The sequence below is a fragment of the Trachypithecus francoisi genome, unplaced genomic scaffold, assembly GCF_009764315.1.
Source record: "Trachypithecus francoisi isolate TF-2019V2 unplaced genomic scaffold, Tfra_2.0 Lachesis_group14, whole genome shotgun sequence".
In the NCBI taxonomy this organism is placed as follows: Eukaryota; Metazoa; Chordata; class Mammalia; order Primates; family Cercopithecidae; genus Trachypithecus; species Trachypithecus francoisi.
The window spans coordinates 26,956,269-26,977,638 of NW_022681459.1; the positions used below are offsets into that span (position 1 = coordinate 26,956,269).

At 41.4% G+C, this 21,370-nt stretch overlaps 1 protein-coding gene across 1 annotated transcript in view; it reads left to right on the top strand.

Annotated features, from left to right (window-relative positions):
• Window positions 1-5,050: 5,050 nt before the first annotated feature.
• The window catches only part of IGSF5 (immunoglobulin superfamily member 5), a 30,981-nt gene continuing 14,661 nt past the window's right edge, over window positions 5,051-21,370 (top strand). Inside the window, 4 exon segments of the mRNA XM_033234147.1 lie at window positions 5,051-5,136; window positions 6,471-6,655; window positions 10,013-10,313; window positions 20,666-20,871. Of these exon segments, the coding sequence (XP_033090038.1) occupies window positions 5,051-5,136; window positions 6,471-6,655; window positions 10,013-10,313; window positions 20,666-20,871 (778 nt within the window).

Below are 21,370 nucleotides of genomic sequence, written 5' to 3' on the forward strand. Positions count from 1 at the left end.
AGAGTGTGTTCCTACATTTGTGTGGAGGGAGGACAACAGCCACGAAGAAGCCTTCAGGAACTGGAGCGCCTTTGCTGAAGCCCTCCAGAGGGTTTACCTGTCATCTGGCGTAAGACAACTCCAGTCTGTGGCTCCCCTGTGACAGGTGTTTGTCAAGTGAGTTTCTCCACAGGGCCCCTCAAGCCCCATACAGGCCGTTACCTGAGTTTCCCAGGAAAGTGCTGGACATTTACACACATGATCTTCGCTTTCCAATTTCCACAGAGTTGAAAACTACAAGCGTGGACTTCTCTGAGAGTTCAGAAATTCCATATGGTTTCTAATCAGTGAGTGTCGCTTTCACAGTGAACTGTTCTTGGGATGGGTTGAAAGCTGAGACTTGGCTGAAATTTGGTGGGCTGGGGGAGTCGGGATTCAAATAATAGAAAGTTTTAAAAAGCTTCTACAGACTTTGAGGGTACAAATGCAGTTTTGTTACATGGAGATACTGTGCAGTGGGAAAGTCTGGGCTTTTGGAAATGACTGACTCATGACGTCTGCCATTCATTGGACAAGCTTGTAAATGCCTTTTCCACCCTCTAATGAGATGCCTTAGGGAAAATAGAGTTGTCCCAAAGTCTCTGGAGGTTCCAAGAAGGCAGGCCCTGAATGCAAGGTGCTCAGAGCTGGAGTCTTCCGAGTGCAGGAGAAATTTCAGCGCCTTTTTATTGAGCCGTGGAGGTGTCCAGGGAGCCCCTTAGCCCCTTACATGGTTTTTGTTACAGCTATTTCCTTCTTCTTTTTTTCTTTACTTAAAAAAATTTTTCAATAGTTTTTTGGGGTACCAGTGGTTTTTGGTTACGTGAATAAGTTCTTAAATGGTGATTTCTAAGATTTTAGTGTACCTGTCACCCGAGCAGTGTACACTGTGCCTAATATGCAGTCTTTTATCCCTCACCCTCTTCCTCCCTGAGTCCCCAAAGTCTATTGTGTCATTCTTATGCCTTTGTGTCCTCATAGCTTAGCTCCCACTTATAAGTGAGAACATATGACATTTGGTTTTCCATTCCTGAGTTACTTCACTTAGAATAATGGCCTCCAGCTCCATCCAAGGTGCTGCAAAATATGTTATTTCATTCCTTTTTTATGACTAAGTAGTAGTCCGTGGTGTATATATATCACATTTTCTTTATCCACTCATTGGTTGATGAGTATTTAGGTTGGTTTCATATTGTTGCAATTGCAATTGTGCTGCTATAAACATGCATGTGCAAGAGTTTTTTTCATATGATGACTTCTTTTCCTTTGGGTAGATACCCAGTAATGGGATTGCTGGATCGGGTGGTAGTTTTACTTTTAGTTCTTTGAGGAACCTCCTGCTGTTTTTCATAGTGGTTATATAATTTACATTCCCAGCAGTGTAAAAATATTCCCTTTCACCACATCCACACCAAAATTTATAGCTTTTTCTTTTATGATAATTCTTGCAGGAGTAAGGCAGCATGTCATTGTGGTTTTAACTTGCATTTCCCTGATTAGTGATGTTGAGTGTTTTTTCATATGTTTACTGGCTGTTTGTATATTTTCTTTTGAGAATTGTCTATTCATGTTCTTTGCCCGCTTTTTGATGGACTTATTCTTTTTTTTATTTTTTTCTTGCTGATTTGTTTTAGTTCCTTGTAGATTCTGGATACTAGTCCTTTGTTGGAGGCATAGTTTGCAAATATTTTCCCCCACTCTGTGGGCTGTGTGTTTACTCTGCTGATTATTTCTTTTGCTGTGCAGAAGCTTCTTAAATTAGGTCCTATTTATTTATTTATTTATTTATTACATTTGCTTTTGAGGTCTTAAAGCATTTGCTTTTGAGGTCTTGAGCTTAGGCACACTTGCTTTTGAGTGTGCCTAAGCTAATGTCCAGGGCATTTTTCTGGTGCCATCTTCTAGAATTCTTAGAGTGTCGGGTCATAGATTTAAGTCTTTCATCTATCTTGAGTTAGTTTTTGTATAAGGTGAGAGATGGGGATTCAGTTTCATTCTTCTACGTGTGGCTTGCCAATTCTCCCAGGATCATTTATTTAATAGGGTGTCCTGTCCCCAATTAATTTTTTTGTATGCTTGGTTGAAGATCAGTTGGCTGTAAGTATTTGGCTCTATTTCTGAGTTCTCTATTTGTTCCATTAGTCTATATTTTTATACCAGTACCAAGCTGTTTTGGTAACTGTAGCCTTGTAGTATAATTTGAAGTCAGGTAATATGAAGCTTCCAGATTTACACTCTACAGTTGTTGGGAAGAATGTTCTGTAAATATGTGTCAGGTCCATTTGTTCTAGGGTATAGTTTATGTCCATTGTTTCTTTGTTGACTTTCTGTCTTGATGATCTGTCTAGTGTTATCACTGGGGTATTGAAGTCCCCCACTATTATTGTGTTGCTGTCTATCTAATATCTTAGGTCTAGTAGTAATCGTTTTTAAAATCTGGGTGCTGCAGTGTTAGGTGCATATAAATTTAAGATAGTAATATCTTCTTGTTGGATTAATCCTTTTATCTATATAATGTCCTTCTTTGTCTTTTTTTTTCAACTGTTGTTGCTTTAAAGTCTGTTTTGTCTGAAATAAAAATAGCTACTCTTACTTGGTTTGGTTTCCGTTTGTGTGAAATATCTTTCTCCAACCTTTCACCTTGAGTTTATATGAGTGCTTAGGTGTTAGCTGAATCTCTTGAAGACAGTAAATATTTGGTTGGTGTATTTTTGTTTTTTTAATCCATTCTGCTATTTTGTATCTTTTAAGTGGAGCATTCAGGCCATTTACATTAGGTCAATATTGAGATATGAGGTACTGCTGTATTCATCATACTAGTTGTTACCTAGATACTTTTATTTTTAATTGTGTTACTGTTTAATAGACCCTCTGAGATTTATGCTTTAAGCAGGTTCTATTTTGGTGCATATCAAACTTTTGTTTCAAGATTTAGAACTCCTTTTAGCATTTCTTGTAGTGCTGGTTTGGTAGTGGCAAATGCCTTCAGCATTTGTTTGTCTGAAAAAGACTTTATCTCTCATTTATGAAGCTTAGTTTTGCTGGCTATAAAATTCTTGGCTGACAATCATTTTGTTTAAAGAGGCTAATGATAGGACTTCAATCCCTTCTGGCTTATAAGGCTTCTGCTGAGGAATCTGTATGGCTATTTCCCACCAGACTTGAGCAGGCACTTGTCCCTTATTCTGTTTGTTTTTGAGCTTCTTGCTGTTGCCCCAAACAGGACATTTTCTGGCACTTTTGAAGATTCCATTATCAAGCTGTTTCCAATAATCCAAAAATAAGGGGCTAAGTGAGATCTCAAATGCACCAGTTTTCTTTCTGAGAGGACTAGCTTGGTGAGTCCTGGCTGATCTTCTGAGTGTGTTTGCCTCTTGTCAGGACAGGGAGGAATTGGTGGGTGGCTAATCCTGTCTATTTAATACAATTTAATAAGGCTAAAGACTTTAAGAAAAAAAGATTTTTTAACTAAGTGTAGGTAATTCAAGTCTGCTATAATGAAATGAATGAGAAGTTAAATCTCAAGTCCTGTTCAGACTACCCCACAGGGATATTAATGAACAATACCTGGCATATGTCTTTATTTAGTTAAAGCAGCTTGTCTGATTTCAGTTAAACTTGAAATCAGCTTTATGACAGTGTTGCAACTGCATACGCCCTTCAAATGCTATCGCCTCTCAAATCCATATCTGTAGCAACCTCACTGCTTGGTTCCTGGAGCTCTGAGGGTGTTTTTGCACTGCCTGCCCTGTGATTCTGCTAGACTCTTCTTTCATACAGAGATGAAATGCAGATGACATGTGAGGATGTTGGCAGAATGGAGTGTTGAGTAAGTTAAGCAATCTGTTCTTAGTCTGTTGCCTGACTCTACCTGCTTGTCAGGGACTGGAAATCTTTCCTAACATACCTTCATCTATTGCTGCATTGTTTTCTATAACACTGGATTCACACTTGGCTGTGACTGCTTTTGGTAAAATATGTAATTTTTAATAACTAGACGACTCAATTTCTCTTTCATCCTCTGCTAGAGCCTGACGTTCCAGGTGACTACTTGTGGAGTTGTGTTAATCGAACCTTAAAAATTAGTGAATGATTTATTTGACTCTTCATAATTCCAGATTTTGGATCAATCTGGGAAGGCTGTGATTTCATTTTGGTTTGTATACAGCTGTTGTACAACTTGCTACTGAGGCATATTTGTAGGGATTTGCTGAGTCTATGGTAGATTATTGCAAGGGGCTGGGTCCCACAATGAAATGCTGCTGCAGCACACGTATTTCAAACCTTATATTAAATTACAGACTGGGAGTGGTGGCTCATGCCTGTAATCCCAGCACTTTGGGAGGCCGAGACAGGCAGATCACCTGAGGTCAGGAGTTCGAGACCAGACTTGCCAACATGGTGAAACTCCGTCTCTACTAAAAATACAAAAACAAATTAGCCCAGTGTGGTGGCGGGTGCCTGTACTCCCAGCTACCTGGGAGGCTGAGGCGGGAGAGTTGTTTGAACCCAGGAGGCAGAGGTTGCAGTGAGCCGAGATCGTGCCATTGCACTCCAGCCTGGCCAACAGAGCGAGACTTGGTGTTAAACAAACAAACACAAACAAACAAACAAAAAATTACAGACACGAGTAGTTATAGTTTGATGCACATGTTGAATTTTGCTTTCCAAAGACCTCGGAGAAATGAAGGGGTGGAAACCCCACATTCTTTCTCGAGAGTGTGAATACCAGTAATGCACTTAAATGCTAAACGCGGGTCACGGGCCTGAGCATCTTTGCTGTCCTTCATGCTGACACTCTGGGTTTCATTTAGTAATTTGGGTGAGATGTCCGCAGATCAAGGTGTGGCAGTTGTTTTCCCATCGCGGTTTCAATTCTTGTATTTTTTGTTTCTGGGTTAGCTGTGGGATCTGCCTTCTAGGGCCTATTAGAAAAGAAAGGAGACTGGAGCCATGGATGTGTGCTGTCAGCACATTATAAAGTCTCTCCTCAAAGTCCCTGATGGGACCTGGCACCTTATATTCTGGAGGGATGGGTGGACTAGCCTCGCAGGGCTGTGGAATGTGTGTAGATGCCAAAGCTGAAATGAGAACCGTTCGGGTCACTGGACTCCACTCGTTGGTGCTGTGGAGGAATGTTTGCAATAAAGAGACCCTTTCCTGAGGCTAAGAAGTGTTGTTTTGCAGGTGGTTCGTGACATGTTCAGCATGTAGGTGATCTACCCCTGAATCTTCCAGTACTGGTGAGTGTCTTGGATAAGCTTCTCCTAGGGGAGAGAAAAAAGCAAAAAGAAAAAAATGCAAGGTTGGAGGGTGACCAAGAGGGCATCCACGAACAAAGGGGGTTGGAAGGAAGGAATAAAAGGTATACATGGCAGAATCCTCATGTGCCGTCAGTGGTCTGGAGGTGCTGAAGATAATGTTTCACAGTAAAAAAAGTAAAAGGATGCTTTACAAAGATTTGGAATAGTCTTACCAAAATTTAATCACTTTGCATTCTTTACAAGTGTATTTATACTCTATTTAAAGATATAGAGTTCCTGATTTCTAAGGCAGCATTTCTTATAAGAGAATATATTATATCTTATAAATTATTTCTTATCTCTGTGTATTTACTTGTCTGGAAGAAATTCCCAAAGATTTTGTTCATATTTATGTTGCTATTAAATCAGATTTTATAACCTTTGGTGGAGACATGTTTGCCTATTTCTATTTGTGTTTAAAAAAATTTTTTTTACTTTAGAAATTTAGCTAAATTAGTGTGTCTTTACTTTTGCGTGTTTTTAATTTTGTGTAGTTTAATTAGGGGCACAATTGTATTTTCTAAATAAGTGATTTTATAAGACTAGTTAGGACTGTTGGCCTATTTTGCATGCCCAGATTCTTATTATGATAATTTGTGATATAAGAGAAAGAACAGAGGAAAAAAGAATCAAAGACATAAATTCTGCTTTTGGCTTCATCAGTTATCTATCAGAGAGACGCCTGTGATGGCTCAATTTCCTCATTTTTAACCTGGAGATGAATCTTCCCAGCCCACCTCAAGGGTTTGCTGTGTGGATCAGGTGAAAAAATGACTAAAGATGGTTTGATGACTCCAAAGTCCTGTCTGATTTAATTCCCTGCACGTTAAATTGGGAGCCAGAGTGTTCCAGTGGTCAGGAGTGCAGACTTTGGGCTTGGCTGCCTGGGTGCATGTTACCGCTTTACGACAATTTGTGACCTGGGACACAATTACTTAATGACTTTGAGTCCTAGTGTCCTCATCATAGGGCTGCCATGGTGTCAAATGAGTAGGTCTATGTAAAGCCTTTACCACACCTGGCTCATCGCAATCACTGTATGGCCATTTGCTATTATTTATTGTGTTCCCAATAAAAGCATGCCATTGTATTGGGTATTTAAGAGTGACTCAAAGAGGAATGGAATAAGATACAATTTCTTTCTTTTAGAACCTCACAAGAAGAGTGGATAATGCAAGTTGCACAAATAATAGGGATGCCAGCCACCCAGATGCTGGCAAGTGAGATGGAAGGGAGGCAAACTCGGGTTCCAATCAAGAGGGTAGCTTACAGAGTCAATAAAGCCTTCATGGATGATTTCATGGACAAGGTGCCATTGGAGATGTGCTTTCCAGGTCTGTAGATGGTAGACAGAATGGGAAAGCAAGAGAGGAGGAGGGCATCGCTGGAGCAGGGAAATAGGATCACAGGCATGGCTTGTTATTGCTCTACTTAGGACACATCACATTCAGAAACCATGTGGTTTTGTAGCATCTTTTCCCAAAGTCACAAGTCTACAAATTTGTCTGAATTCCCCTAACATGACTTTTTATATATTGGTAATTATGGTAGTTTTTGGTTTTAATACAGATGAAAGAGCAAGTATCTAGAGGAGGCAAAGACTTCTCCAAAATATTGCGAGAGGAACCCATAGAGCTTGGACAGAACTGAATCCCTTTATCTTCGTCTCATTGCTCTGAATGGTACGTAGTTCCTAGAGGAGCAAATGTTCTCTGAGCAACAGGGTCTCCCTGAAGGGAGAAACAATCTTGAAAAAAGAGGAAACAACCATGAATTATTCTATAATTTTTTCCCCTCCTTATTTGTCAACAAAATAGAGATGATATAACTCGAAATTGAGTCATCTGAAATCCATGGGAATATTCTAGTATCACTTTCGTATAAAGTGTTCGTCATGCTACTGGATAACCTTTGTGAAAGCCGGTGGGAGAAAGTGGAATCCCAAATGTACACAGAAAAAGGAAATCCTTCAGATTGCTGGGTTGGTCCACTTGCTGCCTTATCCACCAATCAATCACACACCAAATTCTAGACCTCTTATGTTTTGAGGGCTGCAAGGACTTGAGTTCAAAAGCTTCTGTTATTAACTGAGACAATATCATTCCTCCCAGTTCTGTCACCTTAAACCATCTCTGTCACACAAACACAAAATCCTTTAGACTTAAGGGACAAATGCTTTCTCCTCTTCTTGTTGCATTTACAGTAGCCCTTGAATTAGCAAAACTGCCTTTCTTATTCCAAGGGAATATTCAGGAAGGAATAATTGGGAAGCTAACATTTCAGAGCAAAAAGATCTTTCAGAGCTGACCGAGTTCACTGTAGTCTGGGGACTCCTCGATGTACCCTGAGATCCTTTCAGGGTGGTCTGTGAAGTCATGATTATTTTCATAATAATATGAAGATTCCTATTATTGTTGCCTTTTTCACTCTTCACACAAGTGCACAGGAGAGCTTTCCACTGTACATTGGGAAGGTCTGCATGACTCAGCAGAACAGCATTTTCCAGATAACTGAAGTGTAATAAATTCATCCTAGAATAAAAGGTCCATTCAAAGTGCCAGATAGTGCAATGGGTTTTAACGTAACAGAAAATGAAAGTTCCTTGATAGAATTTCAGATTCCACTGTGTAAAAATCATTTAAGAAACCTCAGCCGAGAATGGTGGCTCATGTCTGTAATCCCAGCATTTTGGGAGGCCCAGGCGGGCAGATCACTTGAGCCCAGGAGATGGAGACCATCTCGCCTGGGCAGCATGGTGAAATTCCATCTCTTAAAGAAAAAAGTGCTGGACGCAGTGGCTCACGCCTGTAATCCCAGCACTTTGGGAGGCCAAGGCGGGGGGGGTGGATCACCTGAGGTCGGGAGTTCGAGACCAGCTTGACCAACATGGAGAAACCCCATCTCTACTAAAAATACAAAATCAGCTGGGCATGGTGGTGCAGGCCTGTAATCCCAGCTACTCGGGAGGCTGAGGCAGGAGAATCGCTTGAACCTGGGAGGTGGAGGTTGCCATGAGCCAAGATGGCATCATTGTACTCCAGTCTGGGCAACAAGAGCGAAAGTCTGTCTCCAAAAAAAAAAAAGAAAGAAAAGTAAGTTTTGGTACAGTATTCAAGAATGTCCACAATTATCTGAAAAGCTATTAAGTACTCCTCACTGTTCCCACTACATATCTGTGTGAAGTCAGGCTTTCTTTATATCCTTCAGACAAGGCAGTATATTGCAACAGACTGAATGAAGAGACAGCTATGAGAATCCAGCCAGACATTACAGAGATTCATATAAGTATAAAACAATATCACTCCTCTTACTATTTTAGTTTAAAAGTATGATTTGTTTCCATAAAAATATGTTAATCCAAATTAACATGTAATAAATTATTATTTCTAAATATATACTTTAAAATAATTGTTTAACTTTAATATAAAATATGATAAATATTGGTAGATAAAACCCACATAAGTGAAAGGTCTTTGGAGTCCTCAATGATTTTGAAGAGTGTAAAAGGTACTGAAACCAAAATATTTGAGAAGTGCTGATCTGGTCAAACTGTCTCATTCAGTAAGTACAACAAAGAGAGCCAAAAAAATTCAGTGACTTGCCCAAAGTGATGACAATTTTCTGGCAGAACCAAGATTGGGAAGAACTTTTTTGATTCTTAGTTTAGTATTCTTTCCATTATGTTGTGTAGTCCAGAGTTTCAGCATGTTTCTGCTTGGACATTTATATATATATATAAAATATATATATAAATATATATATATAATATATAAATATATATAAAATATATATAAATATATAAAATATATATAAATATATATATAAAATATATAAATATATATATAAAATATATATAAATATATATATAATATATATATAAATATATATATAAAATATATATATAAAATATATATATTTCACTAATGCTGTCTTTACTGGGGCCAATCCTCAGGTTGTTTTAGTCACATTGTGAAAACAAGTATTATTTTCATATGGGTTGTTTTCAGTATGAGTGCTGACCTATGCAAGAGTGTTCTTAATAAACAATAAAAAATAACTTATCTAAGTTATTCTGACACATGATTTGGGTTAGTTATTTCTGTAAATATTAGATTGGATTTTGATTTAATTTGTAATGAGAAACCTGTGTTAACGCAATATCCTAGGAAGTTATGTTTAAGACCATATGCCCCTAGAAATAAATAAAAATGTATCTGATTAACCAGAACTCCAGGGGAGACTTGTGTCCCACTCTGGGCTGTGTCCTCGTCACAGTGAGAAGAAAGTGAGGCTCGTTTCTCTTTTTCGCTTTGCTCCCTGGACAGCCCAAGATAATTCTGTAGCTCACTTCAGGGATTGCATAGCCGCTATGGCATGCACTCTCCCTTTTCTTTCCCATATAATTATTTCCCCCTGGTTTCTGACTTTTATGAAGCATTTTCTATGTAACTTTGTGCTTTCTTGTGAGCAACCTCACCTTCTTCAGAGACCCTGGCAGGTGTGCAAAAAAGACCCAGATAAAATCTGAGTTAAGATTTCCCAGTAGAGACACAGCCCCTTTGGGCTTGGGAAAATAGGTCTCACAAAATGTAATTTGAAGCAAAACTTAAAAAAAAAAGGAGAGAAAAAGAAAACTTAGAAGTGAGAGGCACGGTCATGTCTTCAGCGTGTTTCTCTCTTTTCTTCTTTAGTTATGGGAGAGTTGTTCATTCCCAATGTTAATCTTGTAGTCGCTGAGAGTGAGCCTTGTAAAGTCACTTGTCGAGCCTCGCACTGGACCCGGCTCCCGGATATTTCCTGGGAGCTCGGTCTCCTGGTCAGCCATTCAAGCTATTATTTTGTTCCGGAGCCCAGCGACCTTCAAAGTGCAGTGAGCATCCTGGCTCTGACCCCACAGAGCAATGGGACTTTGACATGTGTGGCTACCTGGAAGAGCCTGAAGGCCCGCAAGTCTGCAACTGTAAATCTCACGGCGATTTGGCGTCCCCAAGATAAGGGAAGACTTTCCGCTTTATATGAAATGAATGATTATTTCATGCTTCACCATTATGTAGAATACTCCTTCATCCACGATGCCTGGAAAAACCATATGACGACCTTGATTTCGGGTAGGGATGATAAGGCCAATCACATCTGCTGTCAGCTTAATAATCTTTTTTTTTTTTTTAATTATTATACTTTAAGTTCTAGGGTACATGTGCACAACGTGCAGGTTTGTTACATATGTATACATGTGCCATGTTGGTGTGCGGCACGCATTAACTCGTCATTTACATTAGGTATATCTCCTAATGTTATCCCTCCCCCCTTCCTCCATCCCCACAATAGGACCTGGTGTGTGATGTTCCCCTTCCTGTGTCCAAGTGTTCTCATTGTTCAGTTCCCACCTATGAGTGAGAACATGTGGTGTGTGGTTTTTGTCCTTGGGATCAGTTTGTTTGCTGAGAATGATGGTTTCCAGCTTCATCCATGTCCCTGCAAAGGACATGAACTCATCCTTTTTTATGGCTGCATAGTATTCCATAGTGTATATGTGCCACATTTTCTTAATCTGGTCTATCACTGATGGACATCTGGGTTGGTTCCAAGTCTTTGCTATTGTGAACAGTGCCACAATAAGCATATGTGTGCATGTGTCTTTATAGCAGGTGGGACTGTAAACTAGTTCAACCATTGTGGAAGATAGTGTGGTGATTCCTCAAGGATCTAGAACTAGAAATACCATTTGACCCAGCCATCCCATTACTGGGTATATACCCAAAGGATTATAAATCATGCAGCTTAATAATCTTATACCCTCATCTGCTTTTAAAATTCCATCTTAAAGTTTTTTCTCTTATTACATTTGAAAGCCGTTTAGAATCTTGCCAATTATTTATCATCAAAGAGCATCAAGTTTGGAGAGAAATGCTTGAGTTAAACATTTTTTTCTGTAGCTTTTTCCCACCACTGTTTCAGGTGGATTCCACCCACTGTGCCAGTACGAAGCAGGTCCTCCTATTGCAGGAGAGCCTCAGATCTGCCTGAATTTCTTCCAATCTTAGTGGAATTATAATGCTTCATTTTTTCCCCCAGCAAATCCACAACATATTTGAAAGTGTCAAGTCTATATGTATATAGTTTAACTTGACTAAGTGACATAACTTTAAAGTTTAGATCCCTCTAAAGAATCTCCTGTGGGTTTTTTGGCGTACCAGACACTCTAACCACATTCCTTGAAGGGGCCGATAGAGCCTGTGTGCTTTGAGTCAGCCTGGACAGAGTGGGCCCGGGGTGTTGGAGACTGACTTTAACTTAACATTTTACAAAAGAGGAAGCGAGGCCTAGAGAAATTCTGTGCTTCCATCCGGGTCACACAGCCAACGTGGCAGAGCTGGGTCTAGAAGCTGAGAAGAGCTTTTCTTCTCGTCTAAAGCTTTTCCCACCATGATTACACCCTTACCTGACATCTTCCGAAGTTCAGAACAAAGCCATAGCTAAAGCCAAATAGTAATGGTAACGATAATAAACAGCAGTCTATAGCACTTACCGAGTTATCAGGCACTGTTCTGAGCACTTCTCAAGTATTCACAGAATTAACCTGCCCAACAGCCGTGTGAGTGTTGCTGTTATTCCTATTGTAAAGGCAAAGTGACAGGGACAGTGCTGTTGGGATTTCGCCCAGGTCTGTAGAGTGAGTAAATGACAGGGCAACCTCTACTCACCTGTAGAGTGAGTAAATGACAGGACAACCTCTAGTCACCTGTAGAGTGAGTAAATGACAGGGCAACCTCTACTCACCTGTAGAGTGAGTAAATGACAGGACAACCTCTACTCACCTGTAGAGTGAGTAAATGACAGGACAACCTCTACTCACCTGTAGAGTGAGTAAATGATAAGGCAACCTCTACTCACCTGTAGAGTGAGTAAATGACAGGCAGTCTGTCTCCAGAAACTGCTCACCTGGCAACTCCGCCCGCCATGTGAGAGCCACTTGGAGGGCACATGAGATCCCATGGCTGCCGTAACAGAGGACCACAGGCTTGGTGGCTTAAACAACAGAAATGGATTTTCTCACAGTCCTGGAGGCTGAAAGTGTCAGCAGGGCTGTTTCCTCCTGAGGGCTGGGAGGGAGCCTCTGTCCCTAACCTCTCCCCTTGTTCCTTGTGGTTTCTGGCCATCTTCCACCTTCCTTAGCCTGTAGAAATGTCACCCTCCTCTCTGCCTTCATCTTCACTTGGTGTTCTCCCAGTTTTTTGGGTCTTTGCTGAGATAAACATTTTCGAACGGTACAGGTTGTTTTTGCAAGATGCCTCTCAATGTGGGTCAATTTGGATTTGTCTAAAATGTTTCAGCATACTTTGATTTAGGCTACAGATTTTTGGCAAGATAGAGGTAATATCATGTGATCACAGGATCGCAGTTTTCATCGGTGTAAGTTTGACCCTTTGGTGAAGGTGGCATACCCTAAATTGATCCAACATAAAAGTACCTTTTTGCCTTTATAATTAATATGTAAGCAGTAGATATTGTGGGAATATCCTGTTTACCCACCTAATACAAAAATTTTTTAAAAACTTTTATTTTAGGTTCAGGGTTACACATGCCGGTTTGTTATACAGGTAAACTCACGTCACAGGGGACTGTTGTACAAATTATTTTATGACCTAGGTACTAAGCCTAGTACCCATTAGTTATTTTTTCTGCTCCTCTCCCTCCTCCCACCCTCCACCCTCAGATAGACCCCAGTGTATGTTGTTCCCCTCTATGTGTCCATGTGTTCTCATCATTTAGCTCCTACTTAGAAGTGAGAACAGGTGGTATTTGGTTTTCTGTTCCTGTGTTAGTTTGCTAAGGATAATGACCTCCAGCTCCATCCATGTCCTTGCAAAGGAGACGACTTTGTTCTTTTTCTACCTACTAACTTTTACATTCATTGATGAATCAGTGCCTGAATCATTGACTTCTATGGTGGTTGTAAAGAGTGATTTCCTGCTTCCATTATTCTTTCCACATCTATTAATTGACTTTCTTTTGTTAAACAAGAGACTTCCCTCCCCTTTCTTCCTTTTCTTTTTTCTTCCTTTTATCCCCTCACAGTTTTAGTAGGGACTCAATTTTGTTCAATACATTCTAATCTATTCCTGTCATTTTTCATTTTGACACTCAGATTGCTCCAGACGTGGCCAGTCGGTGTCCCTTCAAGCTGGTGCTGGCGTCCTTCTGACATTCCCCCTATTAGTTTTTGAGCACCTGGACCCATTAGGTTTTCCAGACTCACTTTGTACTCCCCTGTCTCCACCTGGAATCAGTCATTTTTCCAGGGAGCCAACCTTAAATATCACACATTAGTCTGCTTAAATGTGGTAAAGGATGGTCCAGGCTTTGAAAGAGAAGATTTTTTAAAATTCCGTTAGCACCAAATGGAATAAAATGTACTGGTTAAAGCATATATCCTAACAAGGTAATGATACAGCAGGAGCTCTGGCCTGATTGATGGTACCTTAGAGAGAGAGATTTTAGAGACTGGCTTGCCTGCAAATGTTTTCTTTTGCAGTGGAAGGGAAAGGGAGCACTTAATTTCCCTTCATCAGGTTTAATTTGCTGAATTCTTCTTAGACCAGGACTAGTGCCTTAACCACGGCAGCTGGAGGCATGGCTACTGGGAGAGGGAGGCTCAGAGGGTGCTTGCAATGAGTCTAGCTTTATTGAACTCATTTGGAAAAGGGCAATTTGTTTCTAAATTATTCATCAAGATCCAGTGCAGCTGGGGGCTGGCTGCATGTTACGTGTTTTATGTAAGTTTTATTAGCTGAAGACCTCATTGCAGCCTTGCCTGGCAGAACTGGTGACCAGACGAGGCTGTAAGGAGAACAGCCAGGTTTCCAGAGAGCCAAGTGTTAATGGGGCTATGCCTATTCAGTCTTCTTCAGGAATCACATAAACATCCATTTTCCCCCCATTTCCTAAAAGTGCAAAGCATTTGTTTTCATTTCTGAAGTATCCCTGCAAGTCATTGAAAGAAGAATGACGTCCGCTTTGGAAGCCTATCCAATCAGGGCAAGTCACAGGGTTGTATGAAGTACTTCCTGGTTTATAGTTCAAAAGGTTTATTTATTTATTTATTTATTTTTTATTATACTTTAAGTTCTAGGGTACATGTGCATGACGTTTATATCATGTATAACTCCCCAATGCAATCCCTCCCTCCTCCCCCCTCCCCATGATAGGCCCCAGTGTGTAATGTTCCCCTTCCCGAGTCCAAGTGATCTCATTGTTCAGTTCCCACCTATGAGTGAGAACATGCCGTGTTTGGTTTTCTCTTCTTGTGATAGTTTGCTAAGAATGATGGATTCCAGCTGCATCCATGTCCCTACAAAGGACGCAAACTCATCCTTTTTGATGGCTGCATAGTATTCCATGGTGTATATGTGCCACATTTTCTTAATCCAGTCTGTCACAGATGGACATTTGGGTTGATTCCAAGTCTTTGCTATTGTGAATAGTGCCGCAATAAACATACGTGTGCATGTGTCTTTGTAGTAGAGTAATTTATAATCCTTTGGGTATATACCCAGTAGTGGGATGGCTGGGTCATATGGTACATCTAGTTCTAGATCCTTGAGGAATCGCCATACTGTTTTCCATAATGGTTGAACTAGTTTACAATCCCACCAACAGTGTAAAAGTGTTCCTATTTCTCCACATCCTCTCCAACACCTGTTGTTTCCTGACTTCTTAATGATTGCCATTCTAACTGGTGTGAGATGGTATCTCATTGTGGTTTTGATTTGCATTTCTCTGATGGCGAGTGATGATGAGCATTTTTTCATGTGTCTGTTGGCTGTATGGATGTCTTCTTTTGAGAAATGTCTGTTCATATCCTTTCCCCACTTTTTGATGGGGTTGTTTGTTTTTTTCTTGTATATTTGTTTGAGTTCTTTGTAGATTCTGGATATTAGCCCTTTGTCAGATGAGTAGGTTGCAAAAATTTTCTCCCATTCTGTAGGTTGCCTGTTCACTCTGATGGTAGTTTCTTTTGCTGTGCAAAAGCTCTTTAGTTTAATTAGATCCCATGTGTCAATTTTTGCTTTTGCTGCCGTTGCTTTTGGTGTTTTAGACATGAAGTCCTTGCCCATGCCTATGTCCTGAATGGTGCTACCTAGATTTTCTTCTAGGGTTTTTATGGTATTAGGTTTAGAGAAAAGCATTCTGGGAGGACTAACCCTCAGTTCAGAACTGTTTTTTAGAAATTGATTTTCTTTTTTTTTTTGAGCCGGAGTCTTGCTCTGTCACCCAGGCTGGAGTGCAGTGGTGCAATCTCGGCTCACTGCAAGCTCCGCCTCCCGGGTTCCCGCCATTCTCCTGCCTCAGCCTCCCGAGTAGCTGGGACTACAGGCGCCCGCCACCTTGCCCGGCTAGTTTTTTGTATTTTTTAGTAGAGATGGGGCTTCACCATGTTGGCTAGGATGGTCTCGATCTCCTGACCTCGTGATCCGCCCGTCTCGGCCTCCCAAAGTGCTGGGATTACAGGCTTGAGCCACCGCGCCCGGCCAGAAATTGATTTTCGTAACTACAGAAGTGATACAAACCTCCAGCACTGCAGATGTATCCAAAACTAGAGAGTGAGGCCCTCTCCCCCTGACTTGGGAGAAGCACTGTCAGAGCCATCTGCCCGTCGGGATGGTTTTCTTTGTGCAGTTATTTGTGTGTAGGTTGTGAAATGGTTAAAATGAAGTCGTGTTTTTAGGACACATGAGCACCTTGTAGAATGTAGTGATTGCTGGTTATAAGCTTACCGTTTTGAGAAATGGCAATTTTGGGCACAGAGAAGAGTAGTAGAAGTGACAGTCCTGGGCCTTTGCCCTGGCACTGATGGTGCAACTTTGGGCAAGTCAGCAATCTTCAGGGCTCAGTTTTCTCGCCTGTAAAGTGGGTAGGAGAAGAATAGAGAAGTCCTCTCTCCCGGCTGCGGGTCAGAGCCAGCAGAGGAGCCTTCTTCATAAATACACTGAGGCTCAGCCGCCTCCTGGGGGTTTTGTTTCATGGGTTTTTGTGGAGCCTGGGAATTGCAATTGTAAAAAAAGTTCCCAAGTTACTCTAATGGGCAGCCAGGATTGGGGGCTACTGAACTGAAAAAAATCTCTAAGGTCCAACCTTCCCATCCAGCCCGATCAAGTGCTGTGTCTACACAGACTTGGACATTAGACAACCTGGGTTCCAATCCCAGCTCACCCAATCACTAGCTGTGTGTCTTCTGGACAAGTTACTTACCCTCTCTGAGCCTCAGTTTTAGAACAGTCCTTGCCGCAGAGCACACAGGACCAGAAAGGGAGTAATTGTTATCATTCACACTATTGATTCAGAGATCTCTTGTGTCGCCTCTAGTGGGCACAGGGGTGCGCTTTGCGCATGACGGTGGTGACATTTGGTATTCATATGTACTTGGCACATGTTGGTGGTGACATTTTATATTAATACATTTGGTTTCAAGAAATTCTATACCTTTTAAAACCTCTATGCATTCCTTTGAGAGCCTCTGGGAAATGCTATTTTCCTTGTCTTCACAGATGGGAAAAGGACAATCTCCAAGCAGAGGTTAAAGCACATGGTAAAGTCAGTAATGAGGCCCTAACAAGCACGCAGTGGTGTGAAGGAGCATAGGGAGAAAGGCAAGCGGCGTTGACCTTGGAGCTAATCTTCGTTAGTCGCTGTTCAGCTATAGCATGCTCATCCTCTCCAGCAAACCCGCCATTCACCTGAGCCAGGCGCACCCACACCCACACCCTCCAGAAGTTACAAGGCACAGACCAGCACCCCGCTGTAGACTTTATGCAAATATGTTTATGTCATCTCTGGGCCATATTTTCCTCAGAAGGATTATTCTACGTTGGAGACAACACATGGCAGGATGGAAAGATATGAGCCAGGAGCCCTGTGGCTTCCTGTTCTGGGCTCCCTGTGCCATTTACTTAGATCCTCTGTCCTGAGCATCTTGTCTGCATGAAGATTGGATTATGGATGACATCATTCCAAGAGTCTGTTTTCTGTCCACTGTCAGATTTTTAATATGTCAATAATATATGGCTACCATCTATTTTTCAATCTACAGTAAATGCACTTTTTAAAAAAAATTAGCCCCATACTAAACAAAAATATCCATGAATATGGGTATACTTATGTGTATACATATATGTGTTATATATGATAAATTTGAAATGGTTATGAAAATAAGAAAGGGCTATCTGTGTAGCCCCAGCACTAAATCATGCCTCTTGCTGACTTATACACTACACTTTGGGCTCCACTGGATTAAAGGGAGACTTCAGCTTAAGTCTCACCTAGGCATAAAACTCCTTGGAACATTTGCCTTCCAATGGAGTGTGGTCACAACAAATAGGAAGCGAAAGAGTAAGTGATATGGTTCCTAATACCAGCTCCATTTTGGTCAGAGTTTGGGGCATTTAACTGAATGCAGGCATCACTTTCTGAACTTTGTGTTTAAATTAAGGGACAAAAGAGTGTTTAAAGTCCCTCTGGCCCTCAGTCTCTCCCTTGACTCAGCCATGACCCCCAGCAAAATGTCCCTTCCCTTCTGTTAAACATGCACTCCCTGAAAATAAGGCAGGCTCTCTGTGCTAGATTAAGGCAGGCCCTCTCCGTGCTAGATTAAGGCAGGCCCTCTCCGTGCTAGATTAAGGCAGGCCGTCTCCGTGCTAGATTAAGGCAGGCCCTCTCTGTGCTAGATTAAGGCAGGCCGTCTCCGTGCTAGATTAAGGCAGGCTGTCTCTGTGCTAGATTAGAGGAAATGTCACGTCCAGATTCAGGAAGTTTGGCACACCATATTTCTGAAGTCTACCGATAGGAAGTGTGTGAGTAAGTCCACAAGCATGCTGTCTTATGCCAGTGAGAATTTCAAGCCTGTCTCTTAAATCTTGAGCCAGACCTCATTGGTTAACCCCAGCCAGCTCCCTTATTAAGAAAACTTGTTATATTTGCAAACTTCAGTTAGTAAGAGTCCGTTAAATTGGAACTAGGATGACCACTGCCAACTGGAGCCTGTGTGCTGTAACTTACAGCATTCTCAGAACTTTCACGCACACCCCTGAACAGCCTGGTGGGACAGGAGTCGTTATTGGCAAGTGAGCCAGAGGCCAAAGGTAATGCAGCAAGAAATGCTGGTCATGAGATTTGACTGGTTCCATCCACGGGAAACGTAAAGTTTTTTCTCAGTCACAAACCTCCCACACGGTGGTCCAACCTCCAACTCAAGACTGTGAAGATCGTTGATGCAACCCTAGACTTCATCATTTTATTATCACATCTGTGGGAGGGGGAGTGTGAGAGCATCCTGTCATGTCATGGGTAGCTTGGGCAGTGTTTACATTTTGGGTGCATACAAGGGATCCCCAAATTGGGGGTCACCGACTGTCTGCCTCAGAATCATGGGGGTATCATTCGGGATATCCTGACTCTGTGTCCCCTGAGGTGGGCTTTGAATCTGCATGTGCAGTGATATGCCAGGTGATGCTTGGGATTCTGCTGTCTGTGGAGCAAGGGGATAAATGTGCTCCTCTGCATGCGAAGGGTCTGCCTTGTGTCACCGCTTCAACTCTGGGACTGGGAAGGTGTGGAATGGGAAGGGTGTATTCTGTTCCTTCCCTCTTCACCATTTTTGGGAGAACCCTTTACAAGTCTCTATCTATTCCAGCTCATCTTGGATGGTGGGAGAGGTGGAGATAGACAGCATTAGGAAAGTAGTTTGACTTCCTTACAATCCTACAGTTCTGCTCTGGGCATCTTACTATGGGGAGAAAGGTGATCCCTAGACCTGGTTCAGCTGTAGCTGACTGCCTGGTGCATAGACTTCTCTTCTCCATGTAGAGTCATTTAACTTTGGCACAGGAATAGCAAACTACTATTGCAAGGTCAATTTTCCAGGAAAATTATAAGGAGGAACATCTAAGAGCTGTTTTTGAACTCTAGTCTCTGGTTCCAAGGTGGTGGATGGCCATTGATTTCAAGGCAAACCCCATGTTCCTTCATAGGAAGTCTACTGTTTCAATATTTTCTAATGACTAGTATCTAATGAAATAGCATGCATTTACATTAAGATACTACCCAAGCATGCAGGGTTGAGAACTGTCTCTTAATCTTTCCCTTCATCCATGCATCCACCCACCCACCCACCCACCCATCCATTCATCCATCGACCCGCCCATCCATTCATCTATTCATCCATCCATTCATCCTATATTAGGGTTCTCTAGAACCTAAATAGCATGCATTTACATTAAGATACTACCCAAGCACGCAGGGTTGAGTGACAGCCTTTCATTGAATAGCAATTCACAATTAAACAGATCAACTTAAATGTGTGTGGTTTGACATCAGCATGGTGCGCTAGGGAGAAGTGAAGGGCTGGATGAAAACTCTCTTGGAACATCAGTGTAATTCCCGTACTGTCTCTTTCTGTGATGATAAAAATGTCCTACATCTGTGGTGACTGAGCACTTGAAATGTGGCTAGTGCAACTGAGGCACTGAATATTTAATGACTCATACTTTTAATTAACTTAAATTTGAATTTGGATAATCATGTGAAGCCACGACAGCTCTGCCTAAGGCATGGTGGAAAAGAATCAAAATGGCTTTTTCCTCTCTCCTTCTCTCCCTACATCCGTCTTGCTTCCTCATTGCTCTGCCTCACTTTACCCTTTTTTCCTGCCGCCTCCATGACTACTAGGTAAAGTAAGAGGGAAACATACACACTAAGAAGGTGCCTCCTGAAAAGCTATGGAAAAAGCAATGACTGTGTGAGGAATGAATTTGAGGAGTCGGGGAGTTGGATGGGGCAGGGGTGAAAGCCATGAACCTAAGTTCCTTTAGAAGTGACCTTCCCTCAAAATACCCTGGTTTCCTCTGGGCTCTGGATTCTCAACGAGTGGGGACTTGGAAAGGAGAACAAAATGTCTTTATTCCAGTCTTGTCCATTTTAGTGCTCAAAAAGTATTCCTTGATTAAATAAAGGATGTCAAACGTGACCATCACTATGCCAGCCTCAGGGGATTGTCAGCCCAGCCCTGCCTTATCTACCTTTCAGGGATATTAGAGACATTAAACAACCAACACCTGGACTGGGTTACTAAGAAGTTGTTTACTGGCAGAAATAAATATTGTGATGGAAGGTACTGTAGACTATTGAATAATTAAACACATTGAAAGAAGCTTGGCCTATGACGCCTAGCCATAGCAGGCTGAATGGTTATAATATTACTAGAACACTTAATGCAACTTGTAATGGGGCAGAATCTGTGATTCTAGGCAGTGCAAGTATCGCTAAAATATATTTTTTTCTCCTTTAGGCACCGGAGGTGGTATTAATATTCCAGGTATGTTATCAAGTTTACCAGGCTTAGGTTCTTCATTGCCTACTTGGGGCAAAGTTGGACTTGGATTAGCAGGCACCATGCTTCTGACGCTGATGTGTGCTCTTACAATACGCTGCGGCTGCTGCCACTGTTGTGGCTGCAAATGCTGCCATTGTTGTTTCTGCTGCAGAAGAAAAAGAGGTAACTTTTTTGTTCATTTACATTTGTACATACTTCTGAACTTTTGATATAAGCAGTTGAAGTTAATGAACTCATCAGGTCTTTCAAAAGATAGATGAACCACAATATCACTTTACCTCTATTAGAATGCTATTATAAAAAGGACAAAAGATAACAGATGTTGATGACGCTGTGGTTGCACACTGTTGGTGGGAATGTAAATTGTTACAGCTTTTATGGAAACACTATGGAGGTTCCTCAAAAAAATTAAAATAGAGCTATCCTATAATCCAGCAATCCCACTCCTGGGTGTATATCAAAAAGAAAGGACGTCTTCTTATTGAAGAGATATCTGCATTCCCATGTTCATTACATCACTGTTCACAATAGCCAAGATATGGAATCAACCTGTGTATATCAGTAGATGAATAGACAAAGAAAATGTGGCATATAGACACAATGGAACACTAGTCAGCCTTCAAAAAGAAGAAAATCCTGTCCTTTGCTACACCCTGGAGAG